The following is a 15948-nucleotide window of genomic DNA, read 5'->3' as shown; positions in this document are numbered from 1 at the left end:
GCCGCTCGAGGCCTTTGCCTTGAGGCAAAAGAAACGAGGCTGCTCAAAAGGGTACTGAGAGAGGTCTCGAAACCTAAATCGACAACGCCGGTAGCAGCATGGCTCTTCGTCGCGATTGGGTGTACGAGAACAATGGAGGGTGCGCTCGATCCCCCTGATCCCATCTCGTTTTCAGGTATTCGGTATCTTCTATGATTGAACCTCCTTGTTGTCGGTGCAGGACGTGCGTCGCCATCGCCGGATCGGACTACTGCGTGATTGCGGCCGATACCAGGCTTTCCGTCGGATACAGCATCTATACCCGGGAATTCTCTAAGATCTGCAATCTGTACGGTTCCATTGGTTTCTGTTGCTTTTGATTACTGTAAATTCTGACCTAGGCCCTGAGCTAATGCGGAGAAGATGTTTTCTTTTTGTTGTTTGTTACTTTTGGGGTGCAGGGCGGACAAGTGCGTGTTGGCCACCTCTGGCTTCCAGGGCGATATGAAAGCTCTGCAGAAAAACTTGGCAGCTAGACACTTGGTAAGTGGCGAAAAGTTCGTTCTTTAGTTTCATCGTTAGGTTATTTGGCGTGGATGTTCTTTGTCTTGCAAACTCCGGTGGTTGTCTAGGATTTCAATCTTTGCTTTTTTTGGGTGCTATGCTACTTGATCTGATACCACTGATGAATGGAAATTTTAGATCATGAATGGAATCTTTATATCAAATCTCGGTCGAACTTTTTATGGCTCTGTTTGCTTGAGAGGAAAGTGGGTGGATGAAAAACATTGTATGAGATGCTTCCATTGCTGTTTACTTGGGTGATTTCACTTTGGTTCCTTTTAAAAATTTAAGCAGAAATGGAAGAAAGTTTTTTATAATAACTAGATTACTCTTTTTAATTTGATTATGTCATATACCAATATATTTTCAATCTCCTTCTCATCCTCATAAATCCTAGTCACCATAGCACCTATCTTGCCAGCAACCACATTGTCCTATTCTTCTCCGGCAACATAATTTCATTCGTGATGTCTGTCCTCAATGACAAACATGGATAATGGCATTGCAAGGGAACTCATTCTTTTATATTTTTTCTATGATTTCAAGTAAACAACATGAATGAGAAATTTAATTGTATCCATTTTAATTACTTCCTATCCTTTCTATATTTTCCATCTATCATAATTTCTATTCTTTCAAGTAAATTGGCCTTTGGCTTTGTTTTCTTAAGTGGAAAATGAAGTGGATGGAACATAGAGAATGGAAGTTTGTGATTCATTCTTTACATGGTCGATTACTTAATTTCAGCCAATTGTCAACCGAAGGAATACTTGAGAAGATAATAATGGATATCAAAATAGGGCCTGCTGATTTCTTTTGTAAATCACTTACACTGGCCTTTTTTGGAAGGCATTTTTGCTGATTTGTCTACTAATTGAGTGAACGTAGAAGAGCCAAAAGTGCTGTTTGAAAACATTCGTAGTGAATAATATATGATAATTTTAATTGCATGGCTTCTCGATCTCAAATGGATGGTAGTTTTAATTAATATTTAACGCAAAACTTACTCCACATTGTAGCAAAAGGTGATTATGATCGATCACCCTAGGCACCCCTCATGGCCCGCTCTCAGGTTATGTGAAGAGAGGTAAATCACGGGTTAGCGCTTATAGTCGACCACCAAGTGCAAAACTTACTCTACATGGTTGTTCTGATGGAGGTTAATGCACTTAGGCTTGTGTTAGTAATGTTTGTGATTTGATCCTGGATTGACCTTCCTTCCGGTCCAATACAATAGTACTGATGCAAACCGACGACTGCCCCCAATGAATGACTCAATTATGTTTATTCAGTTTAATTAATGACCAAAAATACCTAATTTCAAGTTAATATTACTTTATTTGTTGAAACTTGTAAACCTATCTTATTAATAGACAACCCTCTATATTAGATTATACTAGGGTTTCAGGCTTGCCATTCCTGCCAAGACTGAAATCCACATGGTTTTTCTGTCCATAGTTACAAAAACTGAATGAGAAATTGAATTGGATGAGCTTCGGGTCACTTGTTCAAACTGCATGTGGGCCCATGTATTATCTGGGTTGAGCCCGTTGGCTAGGCCAACATAGATCAACTGGTTAAACCCAAATTTATTGATTTATTTATAATCTATAGATTTAGGTAGTGAAGAATATTAAGAATTAAGCGACTAACAAATTTAGATGTGTTTCTAAGCAACTCACAATTTATGTAGCCAGTGTTGGTTGAAGATGGAATTATAATAGCTTGGCATTGTTATAGTTATTATTACATAATTTGAGTAGTACATTCAAGCAACATTTTTTTTCTTTCAAAAATGGTCATTTAATAGAGAAATGGATTATAGTGTAGATATACTTAATTTCAGTTAAAGTCATATTCCAGAATATTTCTAATTTCCTCATCTCCAAGCGTCTTCAATTCCATGCATTGTATAAGATTTAGATTTGTAGTATATCATTGATTGAATTGAGATATCTATTCTGATCGATTTATCATTCTTTACAAATTTACCCACACATCTTAAATGTTTGCATTGCTCATCTGAAAATAAATTTAAACTCAAGTAGCGATTAAGATCAAAATTGCATTGATGTTCATATACTGTGGATGGCCTCATTGGCTCCTCTGCATTCACATGTGACCATGGTCAACAGATTCCTGTCATGGTTTCTTTAGGTAATCTACTAATCTTGATGATACTGCAAGAATGTTGAGGCGATCATTCTTGACTTGAATGGCTACCACTGAATGCACTTGTAGATGATCTAGAGTAGCATAACATGTTTAGGAGGAATCTGTACTGAACAATAATAAGCTCATTCCTGTTTTCTGAGTGGTTTTTTGTTTTCTTGTTGTTATCTGAGGAGGGAATTTAGAAATATAAAACTATTTAACTTAGCTTGTAAGAATGAAATAGGAATGTTGGATTCAGAATGCTAATACAAACTGAATCCTGGTTTACTTGTTTGAAAACCTTTGATCCTGAATAAACTTGGCCCATCTAATAACCTTAATAAAACAACAAAAAGGCTACTTACAATAACAACAACAATCCATGAATCATAATCTAACCACTATAAATATTTTGAAATTTTACTCATGACATTTTAGCCAAACTAAATCACCGCCATGAAATTTTATGTTGTACTAATCTTGCAACGACTGCCAGAAGCAATATTTAATGTTAAAAAACAGACTTCTGTCTGGCCAATGTATCTTTTCTGGATTCTACTGTTAGATGTTTCAGCATTTCTTTCCAGCAGTCAGTGGATATCTTGAGAATCAATTCACTATTAATCATCAGTATCCATTTATCTTATGGTATTAAAACATAGTACATAGAGAAAATGGATGGTTTTATTGACTTGTATGTGGTAGCTTTACTTTATGACGCGTTTGCATTTTTCAATTTCCTTTCGAAGATAGTCATGTGTGGTTGTCAATCACCTACACTGACATAGATAATTGAGTTTTTTTTCAGAATTTAGCAAATAAATCAATAGGAATTTAAAGTTTATATGAAAATCATACCAGTGACTCCAGATAGGAAGGTTTTGGAAGTGGTACTAGAAAGTTGGAGGACATTGTTGTTTGGTCACATGATCCCTAGTAATTATCTTATCTGTCTCATTCTGCAGATCTATCAGCATCAACACAACAAACAAATGAGCTGCCCTGCGATGGCTCAGCTCTTGTCTAATACACTCTACTACAAGCGCTTCTTCCCATATTACACTTTCAACATCCTAGGCGGGCTTGATAGCAATGGTATAAATTCTCATGGACTCAGTTCAAACTCCACTTTTCAAAAATGTACTTGATCTTCTGTGTAGTTACATTACTGACTTGTGGTTCAGGAAAGGGCTGTGTTTTCACATATGATGCTGTTGGTTCCTACGAGAGAGTTGGCTACAGTGCCCAGGGCACAGGTGCAGGACTTATCATACCAGTTCTGGACAACCAGCTAAAATCTCCTAGTCCCCTATTATTACCTGCAAAGGTATGTTTCTCATTCTAATAATTGGCTCTGAATTTATTTTAATGGTTTAATCCTCACTGAATTGAACAGGATGCCGTCACACCTCTATCCGAAGCAGAGGCAGTTGATTTGGTTAAAGATGTCTTTGCATCAGCCACCGAAAGAGACATATACACAGTATATCTCTCAAAACTGCTGTGGATTTGGCTTGATTGTTCATCCAATAATACTCATCTTCCTCCGGTATGATGTTTTTGCAGGGTGATAAAGTAGAAATCGTCGTTATAAATGCATCAGGCATCCGACAGGAATTGATGGAGTTGAGGAAGGACTGACCGCCCCTGGGAAATGGAAGGGGAAGGCTGTTTATTTAGTTGTCGTCACAACTATGATGCTTCCTTTGCTATCTATTATCAAATCAGACATTGTTTAGCTTTTCGATTCTTTTAGACCACCGTGAGTTGTATGGCTGTTGGCTGAATACGTTGGAGTTTGATTGTTGGGGAAACTATATTCAAACATTAGTTGTTTTCGCATTATATTTGAACTTAACTGATGCAATTTACATACTCGCTGACACGCATTTTTTTTATTTATATTTTATAAATTGGTCGTAGAGCCGATCTCACCATTAATGGGATTAGTTTAGTTGCTGTTGTTGGTAGTTGAAGAATTGTTCGTTTTTTATTTTAATCATCTGTCTATATTTATCGTTTGGAGGGGAGTTTAGACGCAATAAAATTGTTAGTCTGATTTGAAAATCGTGGATTTAAATTGCAAAAATAACCTCGGATTATCCTTTCTCTTTATATTTACCATTGTTCTCGGGATTATAGTGTCGCGGTAAGATATTTAGATTGCCATTTAAGAATTTATGGTTCGATTCTCAGTTATGATATATTCATAGAATTATTTTTTTTCAAATGAAAAATATAATAAAAAAATGTTGAGCTTTTAGATTGATCGTCATGCGTGTTAAAACTTTCATAGGATTAGGTCGGTCAATCCCTGAGATAGTCAATGAGACAAATTGATTTTATTATTTTTTTTTCTTTTATATTTATTGTTTTAATATTGTAAAAGACCCTTAACGAAGTTTCAAACATAAAATAATAAAACAACAATAAGAGTCGTTCTAAGACTATCCGATACGATCTGAAAATGAAATAAATTACAGAGAATTTCATCTTGTGGTCCTTTGCATAGAATCAGTTAACGCGATGTATTTTGCACACATTGGAAACAATCACATGACCTATTCCAACAACATCATGTGTAAATACCAACTATATCACTCATGAGAGCAACATCAACTAATGAATGTATAGGTCTATAAATGAACAAAATATTCGTGAACAAATTTAGTATTCGACTTGATAAAAACTTATTAATATTCGTTCAATATTCATAAGATTAACTATATGAACAAACTTGAATAACTCGTTTAACTAAATAAATAAACTTTACTATATATATATTAAGTCTGTTAATATTCGTGAATAATGTTCATCAATAATACTCTCGTAAACTTGCTAAATAAATAAAAAAAACTTTCGAAGTGAACAAACAAATTTATATTATCAAATTTAATAATAATCAAACAAATTTAAAATATAAAAGTTTCAAACAATCAAACAAATTTAAATTATGAATTCGATAAAATCTAAACAAATCAAGTTAAAGCTATGCTCATAAAAAAAAAAATCAAACCGAATTGGAAGAATCATTTTAACGACTTAGTACATTTTAGACTCAGCTCAATCAAATAAGTTTAAACACCACAATGTTTCACTCGACATATTTACAGCTCTATCAATGTGAGTTCGGCATGAATCCATATAAATAGACAACTAAATTCACTAATGCTTCTCAAAAGGTAAGAGATATACAACTTTTAATCATTTTAACAAAATCAAGGCAAACAAAAAGGTAACTGGCTATTATATAACATACATTCCCCCTAAAGAACATCATACTCTGATCTGATAGGGGCACTAACAAATATTAATTTCCTTTGGCGTACTCATACAAACAAAATCTATATGCATCTACAGGTGCAGATATTGACTTCTTTTGCTACCAGAAGCAAAGGTGCCACTGAACACCCTGTTACAGAGATAGAAACACATTCAGTCGCTAATCTGAAGGTTGGGGATGGGCGTAGAAGGAAAACCGATGTGCACTTTCAGTCGCTAAAGCAAACTGAAGATTCCACTTCAGTAGCGTATTTTTTGCTCAGGTTCGACTGAAATATGCAGTAACAGCTTTGAACTTCCCGTTCAGTATGTTCTTCTCGACCTGAAATAGAGGAAAGGCAGATGTAGGTAGAGTATAGCCCTCACACCTTCAATTCTAAACATATCATTGAATAACCGAGATAAAACTAACGCAGGTAGTAAAGTAATATATAGAACATGTTCAAATCAGCATGAACTTTTCTGGTATTAGCGAAATCTCAGGAGATGAAATTCTTGAAGGCATCACCCACACTACAGAAATTTGGTAGTCCTCATATGAAACTTCTTGTTTTACATGAGACACCACTCGATCGAGAATTGAGTCGACAGCTTAGGTTTCATACAGGTAGAAATATAATTCATCTACCAATATGTCATCTGGTACAAAACAATATTGCATAGTACAGCAACATAGTCATCCTCGGCATTTTATTGTGCCAAGTATGTGATCATTTATCTTGGTGTTAGCATTTAGTGTCCAACTTGGAGGAAAGATATGAGAGAGAGGATCATAAAATTGTACATAAATGATGAAGTTCCTATGTAATTTTGTGATCCTTTTCCTCATTTGCCTCATATCTTTTGTCCCAAATAATTGGACCTTTAAGAACCAAGATGTAATACCATGATTCAAATTCACTTGTGGATTGAAAAACTGAGTCCTAGATCAAGAAAATGCATTTAGCTTGAACAAATTAGAGACAATCACATTTTTTTCAATCATAATATCCAAAAAGAATTAAGACTGTCTGCATTATTCAATCAACCCACACAAAAATCATGCTCCAATTTAGAATACGATGTACCTCAACTCTCCAAGGAGGATCTATTGATAAAGAAAGGTCTGCCAACTGGTTGAAGTCAACATTTCTAGGAAGAAACAGTACTACTCTGGAGGCAACCATAGTTGCACATTTAAACAGAAAGAACCTAATAAATCGATCAAATGAATTCATTAATAAAGAACAACAACAGAATTAGAAAATTGTAAATTAGTAACAACAAAAAAGAAGGCAAACCCATCATGAGGCTTAAGCATGGTCCTGAGATCATAGGTTTGTGCTTTTACATAATCAGGTCCACCCCAAGGAGGAGATAAGAAAACTGTCTCTCCCTACAGCATTAAAGTCAAAGGGGTAGATAACAACCATATGATTAAATGCATTAAAGTCATCTTCTCAAGTAAAACAATTCTAGATCTATCATTCGAATATTTCACCAATATGGCAATATCACAAAAATTCCTGCACTCAACCAACCAAGGTAATAGCAGATTAGTGAAAGATATTGGCCTGGATAATTACAACAATAAGCCGAGATATTGATATCCAAAATAGTTGGACTAGATAATCCAATCATTTTGCTACTATAGAACTCCAGTTGAAGCAAGCAGTCACAAGGAAATTTAAATATCTGTTTGTCAATTCGTTAATCCTTTCCAGATTACTTATACATCAATTAACTACTCTTCTAAATATCCGAATACTAAAAAATCAGATCAATGAGTCAATTACAGAGGTATACTTCAGCCATAAAACAAAAGGTCCCAAGCTAAACCTAGTCATGAACTTATATATACGAGCATGAAAAGAAAATGAAAGGAAAAAAGATTTTTAAAGGAATATCTGTATGAGTATGAAGTAAGCAAATTGAAATCGAACAGATCATTCAACAGCATGTTTCAAAACTATATTTTGCAAACAAAACAAAAGAATCCAATTCTAGAAAGACATATTTAAATCAAGGATCTTGACAATGACGCCCAAGGTCTTTACTAACTTGGTTGCAGGCACCTTCACAAATTGATCTATAAATAATGAAATATGGGTAAAGAATGGTAATGTTGGGAATAAATGGTATTGCATCTTATAAGAAATTATTTGTATAATGTTAGAAACTACTGTATATATATATTGAATTTAGCTGGAAATCATACCTTCAAATGAACTGCTATCTTGAAAAAATCACCTTGAATGAAGTCTATCTTGTGATTAACACCATAGATAGTAGAATTATGATATGCATACTCAACTTTTTGCGGATCAATATCGATGGCAATAACATGATCACTCCTGAAACAACAATATTGAAACATTGAATATGTTATCAAACACTGAATGACAAAACTGCACAACAATCTGCATGAATGGTATATGTTTTATAATAGAAAATTAAATAACCCAATATTATACTTTTTAGGCTTGTGGAATGATGCTGACAATTTTTTTCATAGGAATTATGGTAGTAGATCACTTTGAGCAAAGTGCTTAAACCAATTTTTTTTCACCAAATGATGCTGGTTGGCCCACCATATGCTTGTCGAAGCTGAGAGAGAATTATTCATTTGTTCTTCCATAGAGAACTATTACTCCAAATTTATATAAGATACCACCCTACAACTATATACACCATGTGGAACTAAACCCATAACATATTAATAACTCTGACAACTCTGATTATGCTAAATTTTTCCATGTTCCAAAACATGCAGGTTTAGTTGATAATCTGACAAGAAAAGCCTCAAGGTAACCATGGAATGTAAACAAATCTTGTAGAAACTAATGGCCACCTTACTAAAGCAAAACTGAAGTTAGTTATCTGAAAACTTCTTATCTTGAAAGGAATACACATCTTTATAAACAATAAATTCTACTCCCAGGTTACTGAGGTTGTATATGTTGGTGCAATCGGCATCTAGAGTTTCAATATTTGACAATTTACCAATGTCGGGTCAAGTTGACTAAGGGTTAATCCAAACAGGACTTGATGTTTGAAAGAGAGAAGTCTGGTAAGGACTAGATGACTAGTAAGAGTAAATCCTAACCAAAGGTTAGGCAGGTGAGAAGTCTACTAAGTGACTAATCCTAACTAGAAGTTAGGCAAGGATAAACCCTAACTGGAGGTTAAGCAGGTGAGAAGTCTATGAGTGACTAGTCCTAACTGCAGGTTAGGCAAGTGGAAGTCCTGGTGAGTTAAGCCAGATCCTAATAAGTAAAGCTACGTGGTGGGAATCCTAGTGAGTGAAGTCAGACAATAGAAGTTCTAGTGAGTAAAGCTAGGCAACCCTAGAGGGAGGTAACGCTAGGTAATGAATAGTCTTAAAGGAGTAAGCATCAAGCATGTGTGACCGACCGATTTCCGGTCGACCTCGCACAGTCGACCAAAGCAGCGAATTCTTAATATGATAATTATATTTATTGTGCTAACTGCTAACTCAGTATTACAGATAAGTCTTAGTAAATCAGATTAATCAAACAACAAGCAAGACCAGAGAAAGTCCAAACAGGTCTGGAGGACCGGATGTTTAGCAGGTAAGTAAGGGTAAGCACTGGCGGAGAGAGATCCAGTGAGGAAGAGCCTAGTGGGGTTGTAAGTGCTGGTCTAGCTTAGATCCATTTTGAAAGTCTAAGTTGAGACTTGACTAGATTCTGGTCTTGGTAAGACAGGATCTAAGTCATAAATCTATTTATTTTACTCATTAGCTAACACTATTTTGTAAGGGGAGCTTTGTTATTTGGACTAACATATTTTGCAGATGCTAAAGTGCAAAAGTTAGCCTCGAATGAACAGTGATCGAAGCGCCTCAGAGCTGCGACTGTGGGAAGGCACCTCGAAGTTGAATGGAGGTGCCCTGGATAGGGCGAAGGCACCCTCGCGCGGATAAAGTTTGAGGATAGAGTTTCGTTGCCGAGAGGTGCCACGGAGCACATTGGAGGCGCCTGCTTAAAAGAAGGGTTTGGCTAGCCTTCACATAACAATATTTTCTACTACGCTTCAAGCTTCGAAAAGACAATACTCTACCGCATTCAAGCCTCAACGACGCAAGAATGACACAACGCCGCTACGTGCTCAAACGAGCCTTGACTAACGTGTAGTTATTCCTTTATATTACTCTCGCTTTCTTTCTACATATTATATTCTAAGGTTGGTAGTCTTGTTACCAACCTATCTTTTGTAAAGAAGCGATTTGATAGTGGATTACCCATCGAAAAGGTCAAAGGACCTATGTCTTGGAGTAGGAGTCACCAAAGACTCTGAACTTATTTTATTATTTTTAATTCTGCTACGCACTTATTTTCTATACCTCCAATGAATCGCAATCATGGAAGATTTTTGCTCAGCTAGGCGTCTAACCCATGGGTTAAACATCCATTTTTAGGATGCCAATTTCATATAACTACGAGGATACAGTTGGTAATTATAGTTAAGCAAGTAAGTTCTAGTCTGCAGGGATAGTTCCATCATCAAAGGGTTAGTTCTGATGCATGATATATATAATAAACATTTAAGGATGATCTTTCCCAAAACAAAATTTACTGACGCACTTCATGGCAAATTGGATAGCATTTCCACCAACACCAGTAAAACAATCAATCACAATACCACCGCCACAACGAGTTGCTTGATGTCTTGCAATAGCCTCTGGTGTGACAGAAAACCATCCTTCTTCATCCATCTTTATGCCTCTATCATATCGCGAAAACAATAAATACCTTTGGAACCAATACTTGAAAATATTTGCAGAAATGTCTCCAGATGATGCTTGAATTTTAGGTTCTGAAAGGAGAGAAACATAAATCTAAGTGATGCTTATGGCCCAAAACCATGACGCTTAATTGCAAAATGGGGATAGCAAGAACATTATATAAAAAGTTATGGAACGGGGAGAGAGGATCTTTTATCTAAAAGTTAATAATTATGGAGCAGGTCAAAAGAAATTCTTTCTATTTGAAACAAAAATGAAGTATAAGGTCAATAAATTGCATGGAATGTGCTAAGATGGAAATCAACCCCATCATTGAGGCAAGCTTGCCACACTCTCTGCCACCAGGATGGTGGTGAGGCTCCAACAAACTCTAGTTCTTATTTGTTTTACCAGGAAAATTAGAATACTCAATGCAGAATACAATACAGATTTTGGTTGGAAGAATACTCCTACACTCCCCCGAGTACCCTCCAGCTAAATATCCTGAACTACAAATTTTCTCCCTCATAAAGAACATTATATCTAACTCAAAGAAAAATGATGCAAAGAATACAAAAAATAGTGCTTCTGGCATTTGCATACGAGCAATATAATTTTACTAACCAGGTTTATGGCTTCTTGCTCTCGATTTCTTTTTGACAATAACAGTAGAATCAAGATTATTATCAAGCTGCTCCACCTTAGAATTTTCTGTACCTCTATCATAACATACATCATTTGAGGAAGTAGACAAACTGAAAAAGGTAAAAGAACAAATAAATACCAGGTTGAAACTTAGATGAGTGATTATGAACAACATTTGAATGATAAGAAAGTGAAATAATAATATACCAATTGCTTATGGCGAGTGGAAATATTTCAGCAGGCACATCGAATGACTCATTGAAAGTGGGCTTATCTTCAAGTTTATCTGAATGTTGAACAACATCCTCCTCTGTTTTAGAGAGAGAATATAACAATTTTACGTTGGACATCCACAATAAACAGACTGAAATTCATTAAAACTATGTAGATTGGACAAGCAAAAGATAAAGAGAATTTTGATAGAGGAGGTCTAGGTTAACCTATTGCATAGTCACTGATGGAAGCAGAATGGTGCATCAACAGACTATCCATGTGTTTGTCAATATCAGTGGCTATTTTGAGATGCGAAGCAGAACTATTAATACCACTAACATCATCAGTTTTTGCAGAGGAATGTGAGGAAAGATTATTTGCATTTTCAAATTCCAAAGGTTCTGCTACTTCACTCCCATCTTCTACAATGTTTGTATCCTGATCTTTGGCAGCATCATGGTCAAAGCTATAATATGGATGCTCTTGAGCTGCATCAGCAGACAACCCATTAGAAGTATATATGCTGCCTGAGTTTGTCAAATACTCCAATCCTGGAGGAGCATACCATGTCGTCTCCTGAGTTTTAGAGTTGTAAAAGTAATTCCTCCCATAAAAATCATCCCATATTATCATCCAATCACCAAATTCCCAGTTGACATAAGTACTTTGAGGATGCTGCAAAAATCAAAAAGAGAATAACAGTTATGCAGCCATGGCAATTGTTATCGAGAACATAATTATTTTCTATTAACATCAGACAAAATAGGAGGATTAACCTGTTTGCTAGGTGATGCTGGATAACAACCCGAGCTTGAATCTTCCAAAATATCTGGTGAAAGCTTGCAGGCCTGATATAAGTCTTCGGCCCCAAGATCAGTTCCACTTGTCTGAATTTCATCAACCATATGGTTCGATGTTACCATTTTGGCACAAACTTGACTTTCAGTAGCTTTGCTGATCATTACAGAAGTATCACTCACACACCCAGGAATAGAATCAACATGAACACAGCCACTGGAGTTTTCCTCCAAAGTGTCACTGTCAGAGGCTATACATTCACCTTCAATAGTTCTGTCTGTGCTATTAGGAAGAAAATCTGGCAAAGAATATTTTCCCTGTTCAACTTCAAGCAGTCCAGGTTGTTGGTTTTCCGTATCATTGTAAACTAACTTGCATTTCACAAGCACTGACTTTCTCTTCCTTGGAGTAGCTGTCTTCCTCTACAATGAAAGAGAAGGATAGGCGAGCAAATGGCAAAATAACAATATAAGGTGCAGCGCGCACACCAATAGGAAAACAAAATTGCAAGTACATATTTACTGATCTTCAATCACAACTTACCTGTTTGGTTGTACCAAAAGAAACAGGGAGTCCAAGAGTAGCCATGTGATGAGCTAATTCGATATTTTCCTTCAAAGAAAAATTAAATGACGGCAACTAAGTAGCTCAAATAGATGATAAGGTGAGAAAAGGAAGGTTAGAAAGATATGAGCATGTTCAAACACAATTACACATGCAAAAAAACTAAATAAATTCAATCAATAACTGAAGGTATAAGATATATAGAGATCAATGAAGATTATAATTAACATAGTGGTTCTGAAGACATGTATATGATGGCAATAGAGCCTTGTTTACTAAGTTCAATGGAGGGAAAAAAAAACCATGTAGTCAACCAAAATAGTTGGGATCAACTTGACTTGATGGTCATGATATTTTAAGAGGTATAGTTTAAATAAATTAAGTTTGTCTTTTTTCATTTGATCATAATATGAGAAATTTTAAGCAAGCCTCCCTTAAAGTGACATTTATGTACGACATTAGGAAGATCTAAACTCAATCTAATTTTAGTTAAATTCATTGTGTTAATCACCACGTCAGTATATTGAGCACCAATGAGAATCATTACATTGTCCTTGTCGTAGATACAACCTAATCTTCTATATAGGACTCCTCTTTTCTCAAATTTAGAGTAAACTCTCCATTGTATAGTATCTTCTGCCTTCTTTATATCTACTTGGTGATTTTTAACAATGTATTCTAGTTTTTTTTTATAGTAAAGCCCATGATTAAAGATGACCCTAAGCTACCTTTAAGAACAATGAAAACGTATATATATTTCTTTTTCGCAAAGCACTGATGAACTGAGGCAACTTTATATGCTGACGCTTTATCCCACTGTTTTCACCAGTAAATTATATTTTTAGGTAAATCCAAAACATCAAGATCATCATCATGAGCAGAGTTGACGAGAGCGCGCAAGTGCAAAGCTGGTTGCTGGATGCAAAAAAAAAAAAAAAAAAAAAAAGGGAAAATTACCATAGGTTCTTCCTCATCCTCCTCCAAGTTAACGATGCAATCAGAGACCTCCGAATCGCTAGCCTTAGCATCATCCCTGACCATGTAAAACCCAGCACACGAGGTAAAGATAAACCCTAGCAAAAAGAGGATGTAGAAAGTACAGAAAAAAGGAACAGCCAATGCTCAGGGAGAACGGAAATAGGAGGATATCGATATGCTGGCTCACCATAGATAAACTTCGGAGAGACTGAAGAGGGCCCCCAGGGCTCGAATGGCAGGGCCATCCGCGGCAGTCTCCTCGGCAGGCATGGAGAACGCAATACCCTAGGTGGGCGGCGAGGCGAGGCGAGGCGAGGCAAGTCGAGCGAGAGAATAGATACGGCCAGTGATGAGGCAGGAGAGGTGGCGATTGAGGGCTCCTTTCGCCGGCGACGGCGTTAGAAATTTAACGAGGAAAGCCGCACAGTCAATGTACTAAAAATCGTTTTTTTTAAAGCACCTTCCATATTTTTTTTAAAAAAAGGTAGAAATCAAAAGGAGCAGTCATAAGTGCTCTTTTTCCCATTAAAATTAAATGGACGTCCTAATTAAAATAAATTATATGAAATAATTTGAGATAGATTTTAAGATTTAGGTTGTAATAATTGGAAAGGATAATAGGTCGGATTCAAATTGGATTCATCCTCACATCCATATTCATTAAATTGTCAAATATCTTTTTATATTAATAATTTTTCTTCCTTTTATACAATAAAAATATATTAAAACTAATATCATATTTAAAATTATATATATATATATATATATATATATATATATATATATATATATATATATATATACACGAATATGATATGTTGTGCAACACTGCTATTTTTGTTGATATACACAGCATATCAACTTTTTGTTTTTGTTTTTTTATTATTTTTTAAAATTTTGAATTAAAAAAATAATTAAAATATTTTTTAAGATTTTATTTCTAGAGCTCATATTTCATAATTGGATTATAATTCTCAAACTAATTTTTTTTTTTTAAGATTTTATCTCTAGACTTTGTTTGGTATGCATGATATAATAGAATTGGATTGATTAGGATAAGATTAAAGGTTGGATAAATAATCTCTCTTGAGGTCAAGGTATTATGAATCCTATACCTAATCATTCAAAATCCTATCTCTAATCAACTATACCAAATGCTTGATTAAAAACTTTTTGAAAATAGAATCCTATCCTATTATGCATACCAAACGAAGCCCTAGGGTCTAGACTTCTCAATTGGATTATAGTATTTAGTAAAAAGAAAAATAAAAAATAAAAAAAAATTAAGTATTTATAGAGAATTGTAATATGTTTAGGGGATATAGTAATGTATTAGGGATTTATATAAGGAAATATTGATTTATTTTAATTCAAAATATAAAAAAAATAATAGATTTTTTTTTAATTTCGAATTAAAAAATTAATTAAAATATTTTTTAAAAACTTTATTTCTAGGGTTCTTCCGAATTGAATTATAATTTCCAAACTATTTTTTTTTAAATATTTGACCTCTAAGGTTATATATTTATGTATTAGATATTTATATAAAGAAATATTAATTTTTTTAATTCAAAATCTTTAAAATAAAATTAAAATAAAATGAGTTATATGCTGCATGCGCCCATATATATATATATATATATATATATATATATATATATATATATATATATAGTTGATTATTAGTTTCTACAATAATATTATTATTTTATATTTATTTTACTTATTATGTAGTGATAATTTAACTAAAATAATATAATGAATAAAACAAACTAAGAGGCACTCACTATATTTTAAATGAATATTATTTAATCATGATTGATTATATAAAAATTAATAGGTAATTATTCCAATGTGAATCAGCTAGTTACTAGCTTGCATAATAATATCATCTTATGTTGATTTTAGTGGTAATTTTATTAAAATAACATTTTAATAAATAGAATAAACTAAGAGAATTCTATGGCATCCAGTGTATTTCAAATAAAATATTATCTAATCATGATAAGTTATGTAGAAACTAACATATAGTTATTATAAGGTAT

At 34.4% G+C, this 15948-nt stretch overlaps 2 protein-coding genes across 2 annotated transcripts; one reads left to right on the top strand and one right to left on the bottom strand.

Annotated features, from left to right (window-relative positions):
* On the top strand, positions 1–4572 carry LOC122010133 (proteasome subunit beta type-1-like). The gene is made up of 7 exons (XM_042566563.1): positions 1–139; positions 221–328; positions 441–522; positions 3663–3792; positions 3882–4024; positions 4094–4180; positions 4264–4572. The coding sequence occupies exons 1-7, from the start codon at positions 99–101 to the stop codon at positions 4336–4338; spliced, it is 666 nt and encodes a 221-aa protein (XP_042422497.1). The 5' UTR covers positions 1–98; the 3' UTR covers positions 4339–4572.
* Positions 4573–5834: 1262 nt separating this feature from the next.
* On the bottom strand, positions 5835–14348 carry LOC122010132. The gene is made up of 12 exons (XM_042566561.1): positions 14091–14348; positions 13883–13958; positions 12905–12973; positions 12340–12783; positions 11791–12238; positions 11558–11660; positions 11330–11460; positions 10566–10797; positions 8177–8312; positions 7260–7354; positions 7047–7170; positions 5835–6301 (listed from the first exon to the last, which is right to left on the bottom strand). The coding sequence occupies exons 1-12, from the start codon at positions 14171–14173 to the stop codon at positions 6239–6241; spliced, it is 2004 nt and encodes a 667-aa protein (XP_042422495.1). The 5' UTR covers positions 14174–14348; the 3' UTR covers positions 5835–6238.
* Positions 14349–15948: the final 1600 nt, after the last annotated feature.

The sequence above is a fragment of the Zingiber officinale genome, chromosome 8A (assembly GCF_018446385.1).
Source record: "Zingiber officinale cultivar Zhangliang chromosome 8A, Zo_v1.1, whole genome shotgun sequence".
NCBI classification, from domain to species: Eukaryota; Viridiplantae; Streptophyta; class Magnoliopsida; order Zingiberales; family Zingiberaceae; genus Zingiber; species Zingiber officinale.
Note: the sequence above shows the minus strand (reverse complement) of the source record. Positions and strands in the feature narration are given on the sequence as shown.